The following is a 19,771-nucleotide window of genomic DNA, read 5'->3' on the forward strand; positions in this document are numbered from 1 at the left end:
CTTGCTTCTATCATTATCCTCCTGAGACACGACAAAAGTTTTTTTTAAATATAGATTTTTTTTTTCAAATAATAAATCTCCGCAATTTGATATATTAAACATGTTTAATGTAAATCAGAGATCGATTTATATTGTCTTAAAATTAATAAAAAATTAAATGATCAATTATATCAGGTTTGATTCGCATTTTGGCGATCAAATACAATCAATGTACACGTGCTTTTACATACAGAACATTTTAAATACACATGTTTATTTTCATGTTTTAAAAATGATGTGGAAATTAAATGTCAAATATGAGTGAATCTTCCAACATCACTCAGACTAATAGATATATTTATGTAAAAAGAAAACTATAAGCAACATATGCTATAAATGCATACATAAAAGAAGGTGATCATGCTAACGTTTATTACGCTTAAAATTATTAAAAACGTTTTGTTGAAAAAAAAAATCTGAATGATTTAAAATAATTATTTTCATGGGGGGGGGGGGGGGGGGGGGGCACTATGACCTTTTTTATGTGTCATTAAACGATTCTTCTAAAAATGTGCCTGACAATTATTGTTATTTTTTTAATAAACTTTTATTCTAGTCAATATTATTTGTATTACTTTTTTCCTCAGAAAAATACATTTAAAAAAAGGACACTATCTGTATTATGTTTATTGTTTTGATGACAGAAAATTCATTTTCGTCTTTCTCTCATTTAAGATGCATTATTAAAATCATTTATTATTGATATCAACAAAACCGACATGTCCACTACTGTGGCCAAATAAATAAGCAGATCTCAGGAGGTAATGGGGAAATACTATGTTTGTATGTATAAACACTAGAGCATTATTATAGAGAGATTGTTGGCTATATTTTACTGTTGAAAACGTTTTTTTCTTCATAAAAAGATCTCTTAGTGAGGCTATGCTCGTTTGATTAAAGCTCTCAGGGTATTGAATAACTGCATATGCAATGGAAATGCGCATGATGTTTAATAAAATGAATATTTTATGCTTGCCTTATTATATAAAGCAGCCTGTTTATTAGTACTGCTCATGTTTTAGATGTGTGCCACATATTAACATTTTATAAATAGCAATGGGCTTTGCTATGGTTTTCACATGGGTGGTTTTCCTACAGTCTAACTTGGTTTATTTTATGATAATACATTTTGGTGCTCCGGATGCTGCTAAGAATTTAATTAGCACGTGTCAACGTTGCTTGGCAACCGTCTTAGTCAGGTTAATTAATATTCATGAGCCAAGTTAGGCTCGTTTGAGGTGCGCCTCGCCTTGACTGCAATGTAAACGAGAGCAGGTGGCTGCAGTAAGAGGAGGGCTCAAAAATTACACCAGAAGTCAAGTCGGACACTTCCCGAATCTCGCTGTTTTGCCACCTGGAAATGTCACCAGTGACGGAGATTGCACTAACGTTTTTTATCGTAGACGAATGACCTCATGAAAAAATACTATGGTGATTTATAGTAAATATTATAGTGTTTTTGAACGTTTTTTCAGTATTGGGTTATGTTTATTGTTGCGATACCAGAGCAACTATAGAATTTAAATAGGCTTTTTTGATTCATGCATTCGTTTTCTTGTCGGCTTAGTCCCTTTATTAATCCGGGGTCGCCACAGCGGAATGAACCGCCAACTTATCCAGCAACTTTTTACGCAGCGGATGCCCTTCCAGCCGCAACCCATCTCTGGGAAACATTCACACACACATTCACACACTACGGATAATTTAGCATACCCAATTCACCTGTACCGCATGTCTTTGGACTGTGGGGGAAACCGGAGCACCCGGAGGAAACCCACGCGAACGCTGGGAGAACATGCAAACTCCACACAGAAACGCCAACTGAGCCGAGGCTCGAACCAGCGACCCAGCCACCTTCTTGCTGTGAGGCGACAGCACTACTGCGTCACTACTAGCTTCGGCCCGGCTATTAATATGGCTCAAAACACTTCAGTATTCCTATAATTTACTGTAGTAGCTATTATTTAATGTGGCAGTGGATGCAATTGAAATATCTCAGTTTTTACAAAAAGATGGTCACAATCACAGTAGATGAGCAGCTCATTGCTTAAAAGGGTGTATTTAAAATATAAATTTGTATATTTAACAAATGTTAAAAGAATGACTAAATAAACAGCTTATACAGCAAGAAAGCTTTCAAGAAGTCTCATTTGGCTACATTTTAAAAATAGCTATAGCAAGATGCTTTTGAGTGACAGGTCATGACAAATGTTTGTTTGACATAAAGAAATTCTTAAAGGGGTTTTGTTATATTGACATGCTTATCAGGCCTTTATAAACTCCAGCCAGACTAAAATAAACAGCCTAAGAGTTTCTCCAAAAAAAAAAAAAATGCAACTGTAGGAAAGACTGTGAAAATGTTCTTGGTCTATTAAACATGACTTTTGACTACACGTGTGTGTGTGTGTGTGTGTGTGTTTTGTTTACTACACCACTTTCACTTTTCATATGAAACCACACAAAGATGAGGCATAATGGCAAAGCAGTCTGATTACCTTTGTATGTATATGCATGTATGTGTGAATTGGATTGACTTTCAATAAATAAATGCATAAAAATTACAATACAAAATTCACACAAACATACAAAAAAATGAAAACGACAACAAACAGGACTTTAAACTGAGAGAGAAATATAATACACATGCACATACTAGTAACATTTAGTTATATTAGATAGGTCACGTTGTTTTTACAAATATGTGTTTTGTTTTTGTTTACGTGTAAATTTAAAAAAATAACTATATGTAATACTCTTTTTTTATTATTAGCAACGAAAATACAAAAAAGGTAGGCTATTCAACAAAGCCAAGTATAAACCTTAGTAAAAACAAGAAAAAGAATAAGGTGTAATTTATCAGTCTCATCCAATAAGTGTGTCTTCAGCCAGTCGTTTCCCATCATGCTTTTTGCGAGCACAGTCTTTGGAGAGCAACCGCTGCCGACTGCTCAATCCGAGGCACCCGCCTCACCGTCGCGAGTTTTTAGACGCACGTCAGTGACATCAGAGCGAGGCGAAAGCAACGCGGACGCATTTTTAACCGGCATGCATCTTGCGGTAATAACTGGTGATCGGTTCTGTGCAGATTTTGGCCTAAACGAGTCTAATGCTCAAATAAGTAAACAAACGCCGTGCATCACAGCTATTTCACTGAGAAAGGCTGCCATCGTGTGGTCATGCAAAGTAGTGCTGAAATTTCTGCTGTTGTTTCACAGTATTAAACGGACAATTCGCCCCAAAAATTACTGACACGGCGGTAAACTTTTCTTTCTTCTGAGACACAAAAGAAATTATGAAGGATGAATGATAGTCATAGTAGAAACGCATATGCAGCCAACCTTTTAGTCCATTGTGTTCAACAGAAGGAAGAAAGTCCCAACAAGTCATGGGTGAGTAACTTAAATGATGACAGAACTGTCATTTTTGGATGAACCGCCCATTGCGTCAGCGTTTTTCAGAATACTCCGGTCATAAATGGTGTTTAAAGCTGCACTACTTGCTACACTCTTAAGCAGGGGTGCCCAAACTCAGAGGAGGACAGGTGTCCTGCATATTTAGCTCAAATTTCGTTTAACACACGTTTGGAAGTTTGTGATATAGCTACCTAAAAAGAGCTTGATTAGCTGTTTCAGGTGTGCTGTGGTTGGAACTTGGAACTCAACTCTGTAGGACACTGGCCCTCCAGGACTGAATTTGGGCACCCCTGCTTTAAAAGGTTCTTTATCAGCGTTGATAACAATTTAAAGAATCTTTAAGACATTACCTTTTCTTTTCACAAAAGATTATGATTCATAAAAAATCTCATAATAAAAAATGTTTTTGAAAGAACTTTTCAGGGTCTTTGGAAAACAAAATAGTATTTTCTATGCCAGGGATGCCCACGCTTTTTTGTATGATGGGCCTAAAAGTTAAAAATAAATCAAGACATTACTTTAAATCATATTAACTGCACTATAAAAAAATCCATAATTTTACGGTTTATTTCCGGCAGTTGGAGTGCCGGAAAAAGTAAAATAACGACAGTTAAATTACAGAAACATACCGTTAAATAACGGATACTAAATTACAGAAATTTCCTTAAATTTATTTTTCTGGTAAGTTTCTGTAATTTAACTGCTATTATTTTAAACTTTTTCCAGTTGCCGGAAATAAACAGAAAAATTACAGTTTTTTTTATTTTTTTTTTTTACAAAAATTACAAAATTAAAAAAAAGAAATTATATATATAATAAATATATATATAACGTCCGTTAAATTACAAAAAATACCGTAAAATAACAGACATAAAATTATAGAAATTTCCTTGAATTTAAATTTCTGGTAAATTTCTGTAATTTAATATCTATTATTTTACTGTAAATTTCTGTAATTTAACGGCTGTTATTTTACGGGGTTACCAGTCGCCAGAAAAAAATTGTAAAATATATATATATATTTTTTTTTTACAGTGTATAATTTTAAATGCTAACTTATTAAAATAAAAAATAAAAAAACATTTATACCACAGTGTGGTTCAATGCTGAATACACTAGTCAAGCAGAATCTGCTGTTGCCTTTATTTACTCACTAATGTCGGCATTGACCGCTATATCTCGGGTGACAGTACGTACAAAAAAAAGAAGATATTTTTACATTTCATTGAAACATTTCACATTTTAGTTTGTTTTTTGTTAGTTGGCAATAAAGCAAACAAAATTAAATTTTAAGTTACAGTCTTTAAACCATGGATCTAAAACTCAAATGCTGAAGGGCCGCAGCTCTGCAGTTTTGCCCCAACCCTAATCAAACACAGCTGATCCAAATAATTAAGGTGTTCAAGACTACTAGAGACTATCAGCAGGTGTGATTTGGAGGTGGTTGGACGTTATGGATATTTTATAGAATGTTTCAACCAAAACGTCCTCAGAAATAAACAACACACACTAAGGTAACATGGCATTTCTTGATTTTATTCGATTATATTTCGCAGAGCTTTAAAATATTGAGTGGCTTTTAACTTAGATAATTAAAATACATAAAAGAAAGCAAGAACCAAATAACTCTGCAAATAAAGTATAAAATAAATAAAATAAGTAGGAGAGATGCTCTCTCACTAAAGGCAATTATTGTTTTTTTTTATATTGTTACAATTCATTTCCTTGGAGAGAAAAAAAACTTAGTGTGCATTTTCTACACAAGTGGGCTGCCACAATAATCATGACCTCTGATCATTTAGAAAAAAAGGGAGAAATAAAAAAAAAGTGTTTCAGCATTGGAGATGTGCTTTTCTCATCAATGCAACACAGCAAGTCTACTGCCATGCAACAATTATGTGTCAGTGTCTGCAGCATCTCTCTGAGGGCGCAGAGAAGCAGATATCGCTAATATCCTTGTCAAAAAACTACAGAGCAAGTCCAGACTTCCCCAAGAGCATTACTGGGAACATCAGATAATTTCTGCCACAGAATAATAAAATAAGGCTTATATTTTAAATCCCAGCTATGAGTTTCTTTCTCAGAACTGCAATTTTTAGATATTAAATCACAATTAGCATCTTGCAATTTAGGATTTTTCCCTTTCAGAAACGCTAATTGTAAAATACTTGATTCTGATTGGTCACTTAGAACATTTCAAGGTATATTACTCACAGATAACAACTGCTGATGCTAATAACACAAGCTCATCCGGGTACTTCAAATCCTGACCGTTAGTGAGTATATCCACATGCTTAGTTCTAAGCTCATCTCTGAGGCCGCTGGACTTTTTGGCGCCATATTGTGACTGAATAATACGGAACGGATTGAGCCATTTTTCATCCTTTACGTTTGATTAAAGGTAGGTGTTTTGTCTCTACTTGTTTATTTATTTATTTTTTTTAACTAGCAGCCATGTAATACGCGGGAAAATTACCATTTGGCTGGTTGTTTTCTCAAAACTTGTAACCGTTATCGTCACACATTTGTTACTTTGTATCTTAGAATTTCTTAAAAGATAATGTGAACTAATTGTGATTTCAAAGTCTGTGTGAAGTCAAAACTTAATATGTTTGGTTAATCTTTAGGTCAGGGGTGTCCAAACTCGATAATGGAGGGCCAGTGTCCTGCAGATTTTAGTTCCAACTTGCTTTAACACACCTGCACAGAAGCTTCTAGTACATCTTAAGCTGCGGTCACATAAGAGTTTAAGCATGCATTATTCTGTTGTGCAGCGCTACAAAAAGGGGCGGGATTGAACAAGCTTAATAAGCTGCAGTCACATAAGAGTTTGAGCATGCGAAATTCTGTCGTGCGGCGCAGCGAAATTGGCTAGGAATAAACAAGATTTTCAGGCATTAAAAAAGCGAGCGATTGCTCCATGTTTTAAATTTCTGTCCAGAGATGTCATGTTTTGATCCTTGATTGGTCTCACGCAGTCAAGTGATACGATTTCGCAGGTCAGAGTTCACCAAGATTGAACTTTGCTCCGCAGCAACCTGCTAAACTTGACGCATGACCCTGCGTTTCCGGTCTGACGTATTCGCATGCGTATGAATGCAAGTCTATGGGAGGAAAAGCCCAGTGTGACCGGAGCTATAGACATTTTTAAAAGCGAGCGATTGCTCCATCTTTTAAATTTCACACAAACTCTAGTGTGACCGCAGCTTAATGCTTGATCATGCCATATTTTGTCGTGCGGCGCTGCGAAAAGGGGCGGGATTAAACAAGCTTATTAGCCATTTAAAAACAGCGAGCAATTGCTCCATGTTTTAAATTTCTGTCCAGAGCGATCATGTTTTGATCCTCGATTGGTCCCATGCAGTCAAGTAATGCGATTTCGCAGGTCAGAGGTCACCAAGCTCGAACTTTGCACCGCAGCAACCTGTGAAACTTGACGCATTCACGTGCGTATGAATAGAAGTCTATGGGAGGAAAAGCCCAGTGTGACCGTAGCTTAAGAACTTGATTAGCTGGTTCAGGTGTGTTTGATTAGGGTTGGAGCTCAACTCTCGAGGACACCGGCCATCCAGGATCGAGTCTGGACACCCCTGCTTAGGTGAACAATGGAGTACATGCACACAGACTTTAACATTTCAGTCAGCAAGCCCAAGGGTTTCCGGTTACCCTGCTAAAAAAAACTGCTTAAACCAGCCTAAGCTGTTTGGCTGGTTTTAGCTGTATGTAGCTGGTCTTTTTTTCCAGCTCGACCAGCTAAGACCAGGCTGCAAATGGATTGAAACCAGCCTGGAGATGTCCAAAACCACTTTAAAAACAGGCTGGGCTGGTTTAAGCAGTTTTTTTTAGCAGGAATAATAGTCATCCCATTGAAAATTGCTGCGTTCAAGATCTGATTTCTTTTAAAAAAGTGATTTTCACGCTAGCCTGCTCCTAATGATAGCGCCTGCGTTTAAAAGGTCTTTCATCTCGTTTTACGCTTTAAAAAACAAATGAGTGCTTAAGTCAATTGATTATATTTGAATAACATTATAAAGTCGATGAAGTAAAAGGAACCTTATGAAATTGAAAATAGTCACATAAAGCTTTCACCGGATGTTCATCATTGGCTGAAAAACACTAGCTGTGCATACAGCCCATTAATCCATGCACGCTAATTCATGGAAAAAACATGTTGTTGACTTCAGCCACAATATTCTTAACCACGCCCCTCTCACATTTAGTTTGCTTCGAATGAATGATGCAGAAGTAGAAAGCCCCGCCCCCTACTCAATATTCCGTTTCAGGTGGAAGTGCATCAACATACTGAATTATCTCAAACAAGTCTCAGCAACTTCTAGTTCAAGCAGACTTTAAAAGTTAAAACTCACTATTTCACGTTATCATACATCTCTTGATTCTGAGGGAAAAGAACTCAATTTTGACTTTTGCGATTGTCTTTAAGTAGCAAAACTTTTTCCTCAGAAGCAAGTTTATATTGGAAATCAGACTTTTTCACTCGTAATTCCATTAAGAAAGTTGTGACTATATATATATATACACATATATACATACATACATAAGCCTATATATTATTAGTATTATTCAGTGGCAGAAACAGGCTTCGATGTCACCATTATTAAAAGAAAGGTTAAAAAGTAAAAATAATAGGAAGTGGATAATAGGAAAAATAGGAAGTGGATGATGACTTGGGATATAAATGCACGAGACTTTGCACTAGTCTGTCACAGTTTTATGTAAAATAAAGCTGCAGAGATTACGAACAGTCAGTCGGTTTGGGACTTCACTCCCTCCACAAGGGGGAGCCAGAGGTCGATGATAAATTCCTAAACATTGTTGCATATAAACAGACAATACCTTTGCTATATATCCAAGGCACTGATGAGAGCGCAGCTGAAATACCATTCCCTAAAATCAAATCATAATAAAAAAAACTCCAAGAGCGCATGCGCAAAACAATAATAATAACAATAAAAAAGCAAAATAAAATATAACTTGTTCCTATATAAATGACAATGGAGACAGATTGTTTTGTCCTGTAGGAAACATTCACACCAATCTGTGCTGGTACAAGAATTGCAGACTACCGGCCCTCATCCCCACCTTTTGATTATCAAGAGGCTGAGGAGTAGTGATGGAGGGGCTTGTCCTTACTTTTTTGTCATCATCCCCCCCTCCCTTTTTTTTTTTGATCGAGGAGCTTCATGAATGAGACGTTTAGGCTCATCTCTCGGTGACGTGATTGTGTGCAGTGGGGGGCAGCGGGGCGCACAGCACCTCCGACAGGTCGTCCATGATGCAGGTCTCCTTGGGGTCAATCAGGTTGAATTCCCTGATAAAGACGATGAAATGTGCGTACAGTGTGTTCAAGTGTCCCTGCAGGTCCAAAGCCACAATCTCTTTAAAGTGAGCCCAGTAGATGTGCGCCAGCACGTGGAACAGATACCGACAGACCTTCTTCACCAGAGACTCGAACGAGTTAGGAAAGTCTTTGCCTGAAAAGAAATTGAGACAATTATATTTGTATAATTGATTGATTTCATTTTTTATTATTTAATTCTTTATAAATGAATGTCATACAGTAAGCATACTTTTCTAGATTTAATCAGTTGTGATAAAGTGAACTAGGGCTACATGATATTGGAAGAATCTGGTAAATAAATAAAGAAATACATTTTTGGCCTCTCAAACATCACACATACAAAAACACAAACACAGAGCACAAACACAAAGCTTCCTACACCACAGAATAACCAACACACATCTCTAGACATACAATCTACTTCATGGTCATTTATTCAGTAGGGTAATGGCAGACGGTATTAAAGATTTCTTAAAAATATTTGTTTTTGCTGTGTGTACTCTGTATCATCAACCGGAAGTAAGCTATTAAAATTCATAATAAAGAGGATGAGTTGAGTGCTGAACTATCTGTAAGGCTGGTCTGGTTTGTATACAGTTCCATAAGCTGCTTCTAGGGATCCATTATGATCTTAGCCATATTAATGATCTTTGCAAGTATTTACTTGCTTCTAGCTCCAAGACTTACCAGCAAGAAATATTATAGGAGATAATACTTTCAACCAGACTGGTACCTCAAACCTACCTCAGAATACTCTTACTAACATTAAAACATTTTTTTTTAAAGTCTCTGTGTTGCCTTCTTGTAGATATAGTCTGCATGTTCACCAAAATTTAAGCCAGTATCAAAAATAATTCCCAGATACTTAAAATAGTTTACAGTCTCCACATGTTGACCCTCAATCATAACTGGATGACATATAGGCTGCCCTTCCCTATTCTTATAATTAGTTCCTTAGTATTTAAAGCAATAAGTGACAAAACACTTTCGTCGACTCGCACAACTCTAGCTTCTTCTTTTCCTTTGACCATAAGTCCGACCACAGCCAGTCCATGTCATCAGCATACTTATAGGGTAATATTGCTTTCAGAAATATGCATTTCACTTATGTACATCGAAAATAATGCAGGTGATATCACACAGCCTAGGGGTACTCCAGTGTTCAAAACAACCTCTTCAGATATTGAACCCTTTACAGACATTCTTTAAGGACAATCAGTAAAAAAATCCTTTGTCCATACCACTAACACAACATTACAAGCAAAAATAAATAAACAATGTTTTATGGTTGGCGGCGAAGTGGCTCAGTGGTTAGCACTTTCACCTCACAGCAAGAATTAAATAAAGTGAATTGGATAAACGAGACTTGGCTGTAGTGTATGAGTGTTTCCCAGTACTGGGTTGCAGCTGGAATGACATCTGCTGTGTAAAACATATGCTAGATAAGTTGGCGGTTCATTCCGCTGTAGCGACCCCTGACTGATAATGGGACTAAGCCAAAGAAAAATTAATAAATGTTTTAATGTGTTCTGGGGAGATTTCAAATACACAAATTGAACAATCAAATGTAACAACATGGTCATAATAGTATAAATAATAAAATATATATATATATATATATATATCTTATAATATCTTTATCTTTTAATCTTAAGTAATTCATCTAATCCTACAATAGATTATTGCGGATATGTAGATTAGGATAGACATGCTCAAAAATATATATTGTTCAGCCCTAATTTAATTCATTTTAGGGTGAGTAAATGTAATTTTTTGGGTGAACTATCACTTTAAGGAGGCTCATGAATTGCACTTTTATCCAGAAGAAAAAATATTTTCGCAAATACTTAGAAAATGTCCTTGATAGTATATATTTGGGCTGTAATGGCTAGGTTGAACAGTCGATACATGATTTGTATGAATCACAACAAACATTTTTTGTACTTGTAGATTAATCCTAAATTATTAATGATTGCAGAAAGATCGTCTCTCGCGTCATTTAAATCACATGTATGAAAGCATTTAGGCTTTCCTGTAAATATAATGAAGATGAAAGAAGTTGTGGTCGGGTTTTCAGGATGTGGTGGGTTTCTTTGGTTATTCAAGGTGTTTTTTTGTCACTAATTGTTTAGCCTGCATTAATGCATTCAGTGTAAGCTGCACGATTAATCAGTAAAATATCGTGATCTCAGCACCCACGCAACATAAATTATAAATGATGGTGATTTGCATATGTTTATTAATCCTTTGAATCGCTGCATTGAATCAAACTTGTGTTTGAGAAACCCAAAAATCATGAAAGATATTCAGTATTTAGGCTTGATTTAGTTATGAAGTTACAAAAAGTCAAATAACCTAGAAGTACTGGGATAACATTTTATAGTTTAGATAAAACCACTGTTGTTTATGGTAAAGATTAAAATTACTGCCATATGCTCAAAAATGAAAGTTGTAGGCAGAAATTATATTATTTAACCAATAGGTGGCGACAACCAGCCATCAAAAAATATGCCACTCAATTCTTTAAAAAAATTATTCATCTAGCAATGAAACAAAGTTTTATGAGTGAATAACCAAATCATTTATTGAAAATTTGATTAAAAACAAATATGGGCTGTACAAAAGATGATGGTAGATTTATACATTTAGCATAACCAGCAACAGTAGAAGTAAAAGGGAATTTTTTACAGTCCTGAATATTTTACTATTTATTTTTGCTCAGCTGATTATTTCTCCATTTTATTTTATTTTATGAAACCAAAAAGTTTCTTGCAGTACTGTAATTGGTAATAAATAGAAAGCAAATTACATTGTCTCCTCTTTGGCAGATCCAAAAAATGGTCTGATCCATGACTAAAAAAATTAAAAGATTTGTGATTCGTTAGACCATATATATATATATATATATATATATATATATATATATATATATATATATATATATATATATATATATATATATATATAAATTATTATTGTATTATTGTTTAATTATATATATATCTTTTTTACAACAGCATAAATATTGCCAAAAGTAAACATATATGTTTATTCACAAGGCTCATTGCACATTATGAACCCAGGAGGGTAGCAGTGGTCCAGGACATTTCACATCAAACTTCAAGAAGATCTAATCTCGTAGTTTTCCATTATGACGAAAAGAGGGCACCGATTACACACACACTCACCATATTTTGTGGGAAAGATTTCTTCATCCGTCACTAATTTCTGCACAAACGTCATGACGAGGTCGACATACTGAGGCGCTGTGCACTTTGTCTTCTTTCCCCTTTCGTCATACCAGTAGTATATTCTGTGGAAAAAAAGATGACAAACAGGGAAATTTACCTTTTTGTGAGTCACTTTTTACACACATTATGTTCAACACTTTACTGTTAAAGCAACTGGAATGCAGCCGCCGTCACCTTTTTAAGAAGGACTGTGCATCACGAAAGTCAGTTTGGGAGGCTAGCATGGGTTCGAGGGAATGTAGACATTACAAATCTCCTGGAATGCAGACTGTCCGCATAACTGACCCTACAGCAGGACTCAAACACCAAACCAAATAAAAACCACTCAACCACTAAACCTTAACTGAAATAACCGCCATGGTAAACTAAAGCCCAACTGGTACGTAAACAAGGATGAATGGACAGCCAAATAAATGGTGATCGGAAAACCCGCAAATTTCTAAATGTTCTCGAATGTCTATAAATGACGTGCTACTGATCTAAGAGCAGGTCCAACTGTTGGCGATTGTGATAAATTAGAACAACACTGCAATAAAAATAACTTTTTAATTTAATACAAACCTATTATTCATTTTTTTAATTTATTTAAAATTAGATACAAGTAGAATTTTTTAAAGATATTTCTTTATGATTACTCTCTTGCTTTTGCTCTTTTTATGTTATTTAATCTGTTTAATTCTAACTTAATTTGACAAACAATATACAAGAGTGTATCAGTTGAAGAGAAAATTATTTTATTTCCTTTAGAATGATAAAGAATTTTAAACATAATAGTTTTAGTAGCAAATTAACCAATTTCTTTTGTTTTTGCCATGATGGCAGTACATATATTACTAGGTAATTTGCAAAACACTAGTGCATTTTGTCGATTTAACACATTGGGTTAACTGGGCAAGTTAGGTTGCCATTGAGCAACAGTGGCTTGTTCTGTAGACAACTGAAAGAAATTCAAGGGATCTACTATAATATTGACTTCAGCATTTTTATATATACATTTTTGTAAGAAAACAAGAGGTTCTCCAGAAGATATATATAGTAGGATTATAGTATTTTGTCTGATACAAAATACAGACAAAAAAAAGTTCTATATTGGCATCAGTGGTTCTGTGAAGAATATTCCACGTAAAGCTCTTTATAGTAAAAGTAGATATAATAAAAATGTCTTTTAAGATATAAAAATGTTTTTTTCTCTTTTAAAAATCGAACAATAAAAGTTGTTTTTATGGCATCACTGCAAAAATGTATTTAGAGCCCTTTTTATGTGTGATTTTCTGAAATGTCAAACAAATAAATGTATAAATATCTACAATTCTCCTAAAATTATATTGTGGGAATTATAATAATAATAATAATAATAACATATATATATATATACATATATATATATATATATATATATATATATATATATATATATATATATATATATATATATATATATATATATATATATATATATATATATATATATACTAAAGAAAAAAAATCTGGGGTGCTGGAAAAAAAAAGTAAAATAATGGCCATTAATTTACAGAAAGTTACTGTAAAGACACAGAGGTTAAATAACAGAAATTTACCAGATATGTAAATTTAAGGAAATTTCTGTAATTTGATGCCCATTATTTTACAGTAAATTTCTGTAATTTAATGGCCGTTATTTTACTTTTTTTTCCGGCACCCAAGCTGCCAGAAATAAACCATAAAATTACGTTTTATTTATTTATTTTTTTTTTTATACAGTGTACAGTGAGGGGAAAGGTATATGATCCCCTGCTGATTTTGTATGTTTGCCCACTGACAAAGAAAGTATTAGTCTATAATTGTAATGATCTTAACTTTGAGAGACAGAATAGCAACAAAATATCCAGAGAAGCGCATTTAAATAAGTTATGTTAATTATTTATTAGTTAATTTATTATTATTCATTTATTTATTATTAAAGTTTTTGTTTTTACAAATTCTGATTATAACTAATTATTATTTTATAACCATAATTATTTTTAGACTATTATTTAAAATACTATACAATTATTAATTGACTGATAATCCATTATGTATTTTCTTTGATTATTCCTAGGGGTCAATCACATCGAATGTGCTTTTTACATAGGGAGACACCTATATTGAATAATTTACTAACGGTCGAGAGCGTTTTGCACGCTGCTTATGCACCCTACGCACCTCGCATTTAACCGCCTTCTGCGCCTTGTTTTTTTTGACGTTGCGCAAACTCTGAGTGAAAAAGCGTGTTACGTCAATCAGGTTTATTCTCCAATCAAATAAAAGCAGAGGCGGGGAATTTTTGAGGCGACAGCAGTGTTTGTGTTGTCAAGACAACTACAGAGACTTCTAAAGATGGTGGAGAGACTAGTGGCCACTGTTTTAAGTTATCCAGAGCTGTATTACTTTACAAACATTAAATATCACAATAATATTAAATATTACAATAATAACAATATAAACAGCAACATTCAAACACAATACGCAGCTGATTCAGTCACTGCCTGGTGACGTAAGAAAAAATAAAATAAATAAAAATTCGCACTTCCACAAAAAAAGGCGGTGTGGCGCGCATTTTTGGAATGTAAAATCATGTTTTGTGTGCTCTGCCCCTTAGTCGTTTAATCATTTCTCCATTAATTTAAATTTTAATATAAGCTACAAAAAAAAGCTTCTATACTTTTTCTCCTGTGTATAGGCATACTATTAAAAGCATCAACAATAAATAAATGAAAATGAAACATAGTAATCACATTTATGTGTGCTTCACAGTCCCTTCCCTTTCCTGTGTCTTCTCATCAACTGAAAACCAGAGGTGATGGAAAATGCGGCTTGCGGTTGGACAAGCGCACCCATCCTTGCCCTTTGTGGTATGCCTGGGGTGAGTACGTAATTGTTTGCTTTTTGTGTGTTGCTAATTCTTGTCTTTTAGCTTCTGCAATGAATAGTCATGTATCTGGTTTTACAGGGTCAGTTAGTGAATTCAGCGATTCACACCCAGGCGTTGTGCCGACTAAACAGGGTGAACGGGTTAAGCAAACATTTTTAAAAAGTCAACACTGTTACCTGTGGGAATGTACATGTCTTTAGGGTGATTTCTAACGTTAGGAAAATTTTCTGAAAGACCGCTGCATATGATTAAAACCTATGGATTTGGTCAAATGAATAAGGCTGAATTATTTAATAAAAATAGTTAAAGAGAATTAGATCACAAATCAGGGGATTGGTTAGGCCATTCTACAGCTTAATTTTCTTTCTCTGAAAGCATTTGAGAGTTTCTTGGCTGTATTTTGGATCATTGTCATGCTGAAATATCCACCCTGGTTTCATTTTCATCATCCTGCTAATGTAGATGTTGGACTGAAGCAGTGAATATTAACTTACAATGAGGAAGGACAGAAGGTTGCTGAAGAACTACTGAGAGATTTCAGCTGCTGTCTGGGCTTTCACTACCTTTTTATATTTCTCTTTCTTCATGTGTTTAACACTTTTTCCCTGTGTCATAGTTTCCCTGTGTCATATTTCGGATAACTTAATTTGTGAACTTATTAAATTAGTTTTATTTGCATAAATGGAATTCTTTGGTTGTTACCAACATCTGGTGTAAAGTCAACAGCATCTTTAGAAATGTTTTCTGCGAAAAATGATGGCATGTTCAATTTTCCCTGCTTTAAGTACTAATGTAATTTTTTTATTTTTTTATTTTTTACAGTAGTAACAACATTACTATTAAAAAAACTGTAAAAACTTTACATTCGTCGTTACACTTTTTAAAAATGTTAAAAACACTTCAAATAAATAGAATAACTGAAATTATAACAAATCATGAATACTTATTTTAAACATTCCTAATTAATAAACAAGAGATAATAATTAATAGAAGTATGTATATGTTTGATTAATATCACAACAAAAGTTGTTGTTATTGCATTATTATTTAAATTAACTGTTGTAAATAGAAAAAAAAGATTTTCTCTATTATATTTATATTCATAACAGCAACAATATGTAAGTTGTTAAATATATGTAAATTAAATAAATAAACAATAAAGAAAAATAAATATAAATATTAACAAAAGAAAAAGTTTTATTAATGTTTTATATAGTTACTTTATTTATATTGTACATTTTTATATTAATTTTCCTTTTGGCTTAGTCTTTTTATTAATCTGGTGTCACCACACCAGAATGAACCGTCAACTTATCCAGCATATGCTTTACACAGCAATTGCCCTTCCAGCCGCAACCCATCACTGGGAAACATTCATACACACTCATTCACACACATACATACACTACAGACAATTTAGCTCACCCAATTCACCTATAGCGCATGTCTTTGGACTGTGCAAACCGAAGCACTCAGAGGAAACACAGGGAGAACATGCTAACTCTAAACAGAAATGACAACTGACCCAGCCGAGGCTCAAACTAGCGACCTTCTTGCTGTGAGATGATCATGCTACCCACTGTGCCAGCATGACGCCCACAGTGATTATTATTATCATTATTTAACTATTATAATCATCATCAAATGTGCAAAACAGTCAGTCAAGAGCCCTAAGGGCTCATTTATACGAAATGTTTTCAGCCAAAAAACTGGAAACCTTCTTTGGATTTTGCCTGTTCATTTACATGACAACAGTGCTTTTAAAACTAAAAGCACAAAAATCTGGAAACGGCCTGAAAGTAGTTCATGAAAACTTTTTTATTACAAAGCTGCTGTCTGTCATGTCCATGTAAACACCTGAAAATGAAAGTCGAAACGATGAAAAGGATGATGGTATGTGTTTAGTGAGGTGTAGATTAAAGGCAAGAGCGAACAAACACACAACAATGATAGAGTACGTGCTAGTGTTATTGTTGCTCAAGTGTTTGCTAAAGGTTCATCTGCAAAGTGTGGATTTGCTTCACACAATAACAAACAGTGGAAATACATCTAACACACACTACAATTTCTACATATACCTACAAATACGTAATACAGCGTTTTTAGCAGATGTGTAAAAGTGTTAAATTGGATGGCAGATTGTTTAAAACTTTTCCATTTTTGGCTACATCATCATTGTATAAAGGATTCTTAAAGCTGTAACGTAAATTCGGTCACAAAAAATGTAATTGATTTACCCCAAGTCTCACTTTTCTTTTTAATTTTGCCCCTGATCTTCTCAACAACTTACCAGCCAGTGGAAATGTTTATCTATAGGCCTTTGAGGCCATTTAATTGGTTCCGTCTCAAACAGACTTACAAAACGTGTATTCTGAGAATACTTCCTTTGTATTTTCTTGTTCAAAACACATCTGAAATGCAAACAAGCACTGGCTTCAAGTAAAATGTGTGTCAGCTCTTATTCCAGTCATGCTTTAAACCGAATCAGACCCAGAAACATAGATTCTTATGAAAGTCAGTGAGCTGATCTGCGATGAATTTAAATGGGATAAAAATAAAAGAAGTTAATTAAAGAAATATCTGATTTAGAAGCAGTTTAACTATAAGGACGATTTTGTAGGTATGTTTGAAAGAAAGAAAGAAAGAAAGAAAGAAAGAGATGAAAGCGAAAGGACTTACGTGTTATAGGCTGTCATGGCTTGACATGTGTCCCCAGTGCAAAACTCTGAGATTGTGCTATACTGCAGATTTATGAGATTGAAGAAGGTTGTTGCTGCAAAGAACAAACAAAAAAGTTGTCTTTCAGTAATCTTTCTGTAATATTTCACTAAAGCTGAAAACAATGGCTGTTACAAAACATATTGGGTACACTAAAAGACAGCATTTTAAGGCTATCATAGTCAATCTCATGGTGCGAGTCTGTCTAAAATACAGTGTTTCCTCTAGGATTTTTTCCAGCTGTGGCAGCAGGCCTTTTTTTACACAGATCTATCTGTGGCATTATTTCAATGACAAATGTCATGAGCGTAGTACTAGAAGTTGAGATTGCATTTATGTAATAGCCTACAGCATGCGGATCTCTTTGCTTGCGTGCCGATTTCCTCTGCTCGTGCACAAAACTTTTTGCATGTCCCCTCAAATATAAGCCGCTTCAAGAGCGCGCAGATCTTGTGCGCTCTCAAATAAATGCTGCTAAAGTGCGATTTAGTGCATTTATGTAACGAGCATGTCTCCTGCATTTATTAGATTTGCTAGGAATATTTATGAATGTCTCTCAAATAAACCTACAGAGCGATATTAATGCACCCTGAAGTAAAGTGAAATGGCTATATGTCGTGTTTGCTTGCCTCACGCATCACGCACCTGTCCGTCAGCCAGTCAGCACGTAACATTGAAGGGGGTAAACAAATGACGCACAGCACTACTACGGTTACAGAAAAGTTTGCGCTGTTATAATTCACTTACCCATTATTACGTTTTGGTGCGATTATTACCCGCTATTAAAAAAATAAAATGTTTTGAATGAGAAGCTGTAATGTGGCCGTGGCGGGATGAATTTTGGCGTGGCGCCCCGCCATGGAAGAATGAATGTGACGGAAACCATGAAATATATACCATTTCATATAGTATATCAATAGGGTATTCCAGATTGCATTACAATTGTGTATATAGATATCAACAGAATGTTCTGCACATTACACAATTAACAAAATTTATTCAAGTGCCCAAAACTCTGCTTTTTTTAAAAGTGTCAAAACAACCCCCAAGTCAATAAGCAGCACTTACCAACTACTCATTTTCCTTGTCACTTTTAAACATTTCGCTTGTCACAGCAATTCATATTTATGTTTATATTCTGTGAACAATTTTTAGTTGAGAACCCAACAATTTTGGGTCTATGGAGCTAAAGCTTAAGGATCAGGTCAGCCAAAAATGTAAATTATAAAATTAAAATTATAAAATTAAAAAAAAAAAAAAAAAAAAAAAAAATATATATATATATATATATATATATATATATATATATATATATATATATATATATATATATATATATATCACCCTGAGACCTTTGTTCATCTTTAGAACACAAATTAAGATATTTTAGATGAAATAAGAGAACTCCCTTATCCTCTATAGACAGAAACGAACGTCAAGAAATACAACCAACAATACAGTGGGTCTCAGTGGTCCAACTGTAACCATGTAAAGCTCCAAGAACCCTTTTGTGCATCCAAAATTTATTTAGATATGACTTTGCCTATATATAGTCTTAGTACAATGTATAGAAGTTAAGAGATAGCAGCGCGACACGCAAGTTAATGTGCACCCTGACCTGCTGACACAAAACACGTAGACAAAGTTATTTGGTAACACTTTAAAATAACTACACACTATGAACCATTTATTAAGCGTTAGCATCTAGTTAATTCATTATTTGTTTAGCATTAACTCCACATTAATAAACGTTAGTAAACAGTTCATATCTGCAGCTACAAATGCTGTATTCTTGACTAACAAACATATTTATAATGTGCTTAATAATTGTACTTTCATACTTAGTTAATGATTTATTTTTCATTACTAAATGAAGTATCGCATTATTTACAAACCATTTGTATTTAAGAGTAGTTGGAGGTTTTTAAGATCATTCAGAATGAGATAGTAAATGATGAATAATCTATTGAAATCAAGGTTTATACATATTATTCAGGCATATATTAATGGTTACCATGTAAGTTAACAAATTCTTTATTAACTCAACCTCATGCATTTTTGTGACCTAATCTAAAGTGAGATTGGATTATCTAAAGTGAGT

General features: G+C 34.2%; 1 protein-coding gene across 8 annotated transcripts in view; it reads right to left on the reverse strand.

Annotated features, from left to right (window-relative positions):
- Positions 1–4,967: 4,967 nt before the first annotated feature.
- mob2a (MOB kinase activator 2a) overlaps positions 4,968–19,771 on the reverse strand; it is an 87,414-nt gene continuing 72,610 nt past the window's right edge. For 4 of the 8 annotated variants that reach the window (XR_012399827.1, XR_012399826.1, XR_012399825.1 and 1 more), the window contains exons 3-6: positions 17,632–17,725; positions 12,000–12,124; positions 7,057–8,944; positions 4,970–6,095 (exon numbers count right to left, since the gene is read on the reverse strand). Coding sequence is in view for 4 of the 8 variants with exons in the window: in NM_001430950.1 (NP_001417879.1) it covers positions 8,673–8,944; positions 12,000–12,124; positions 17,632–17,725 (491 nt within the window). In the remaining 4 variants the exon portion in view is untranslated. 8 annotated transcript variants of the gene reach the window in all.

The sequence above is a fragment of the Danio rerio genome, chromosome 25, assembly GCF_049306965.1.
Source record: "Danio rerio strain Tuebingen ecotype United States chromosome 25, GRCz12tu, whole genome shotgun sequence".
Lineage (NCBI taxonomy): Eukaryota > Metazoa > Chordata > Actinopteri > Cypriniformes > Danionidae > Danio > Danio rerio.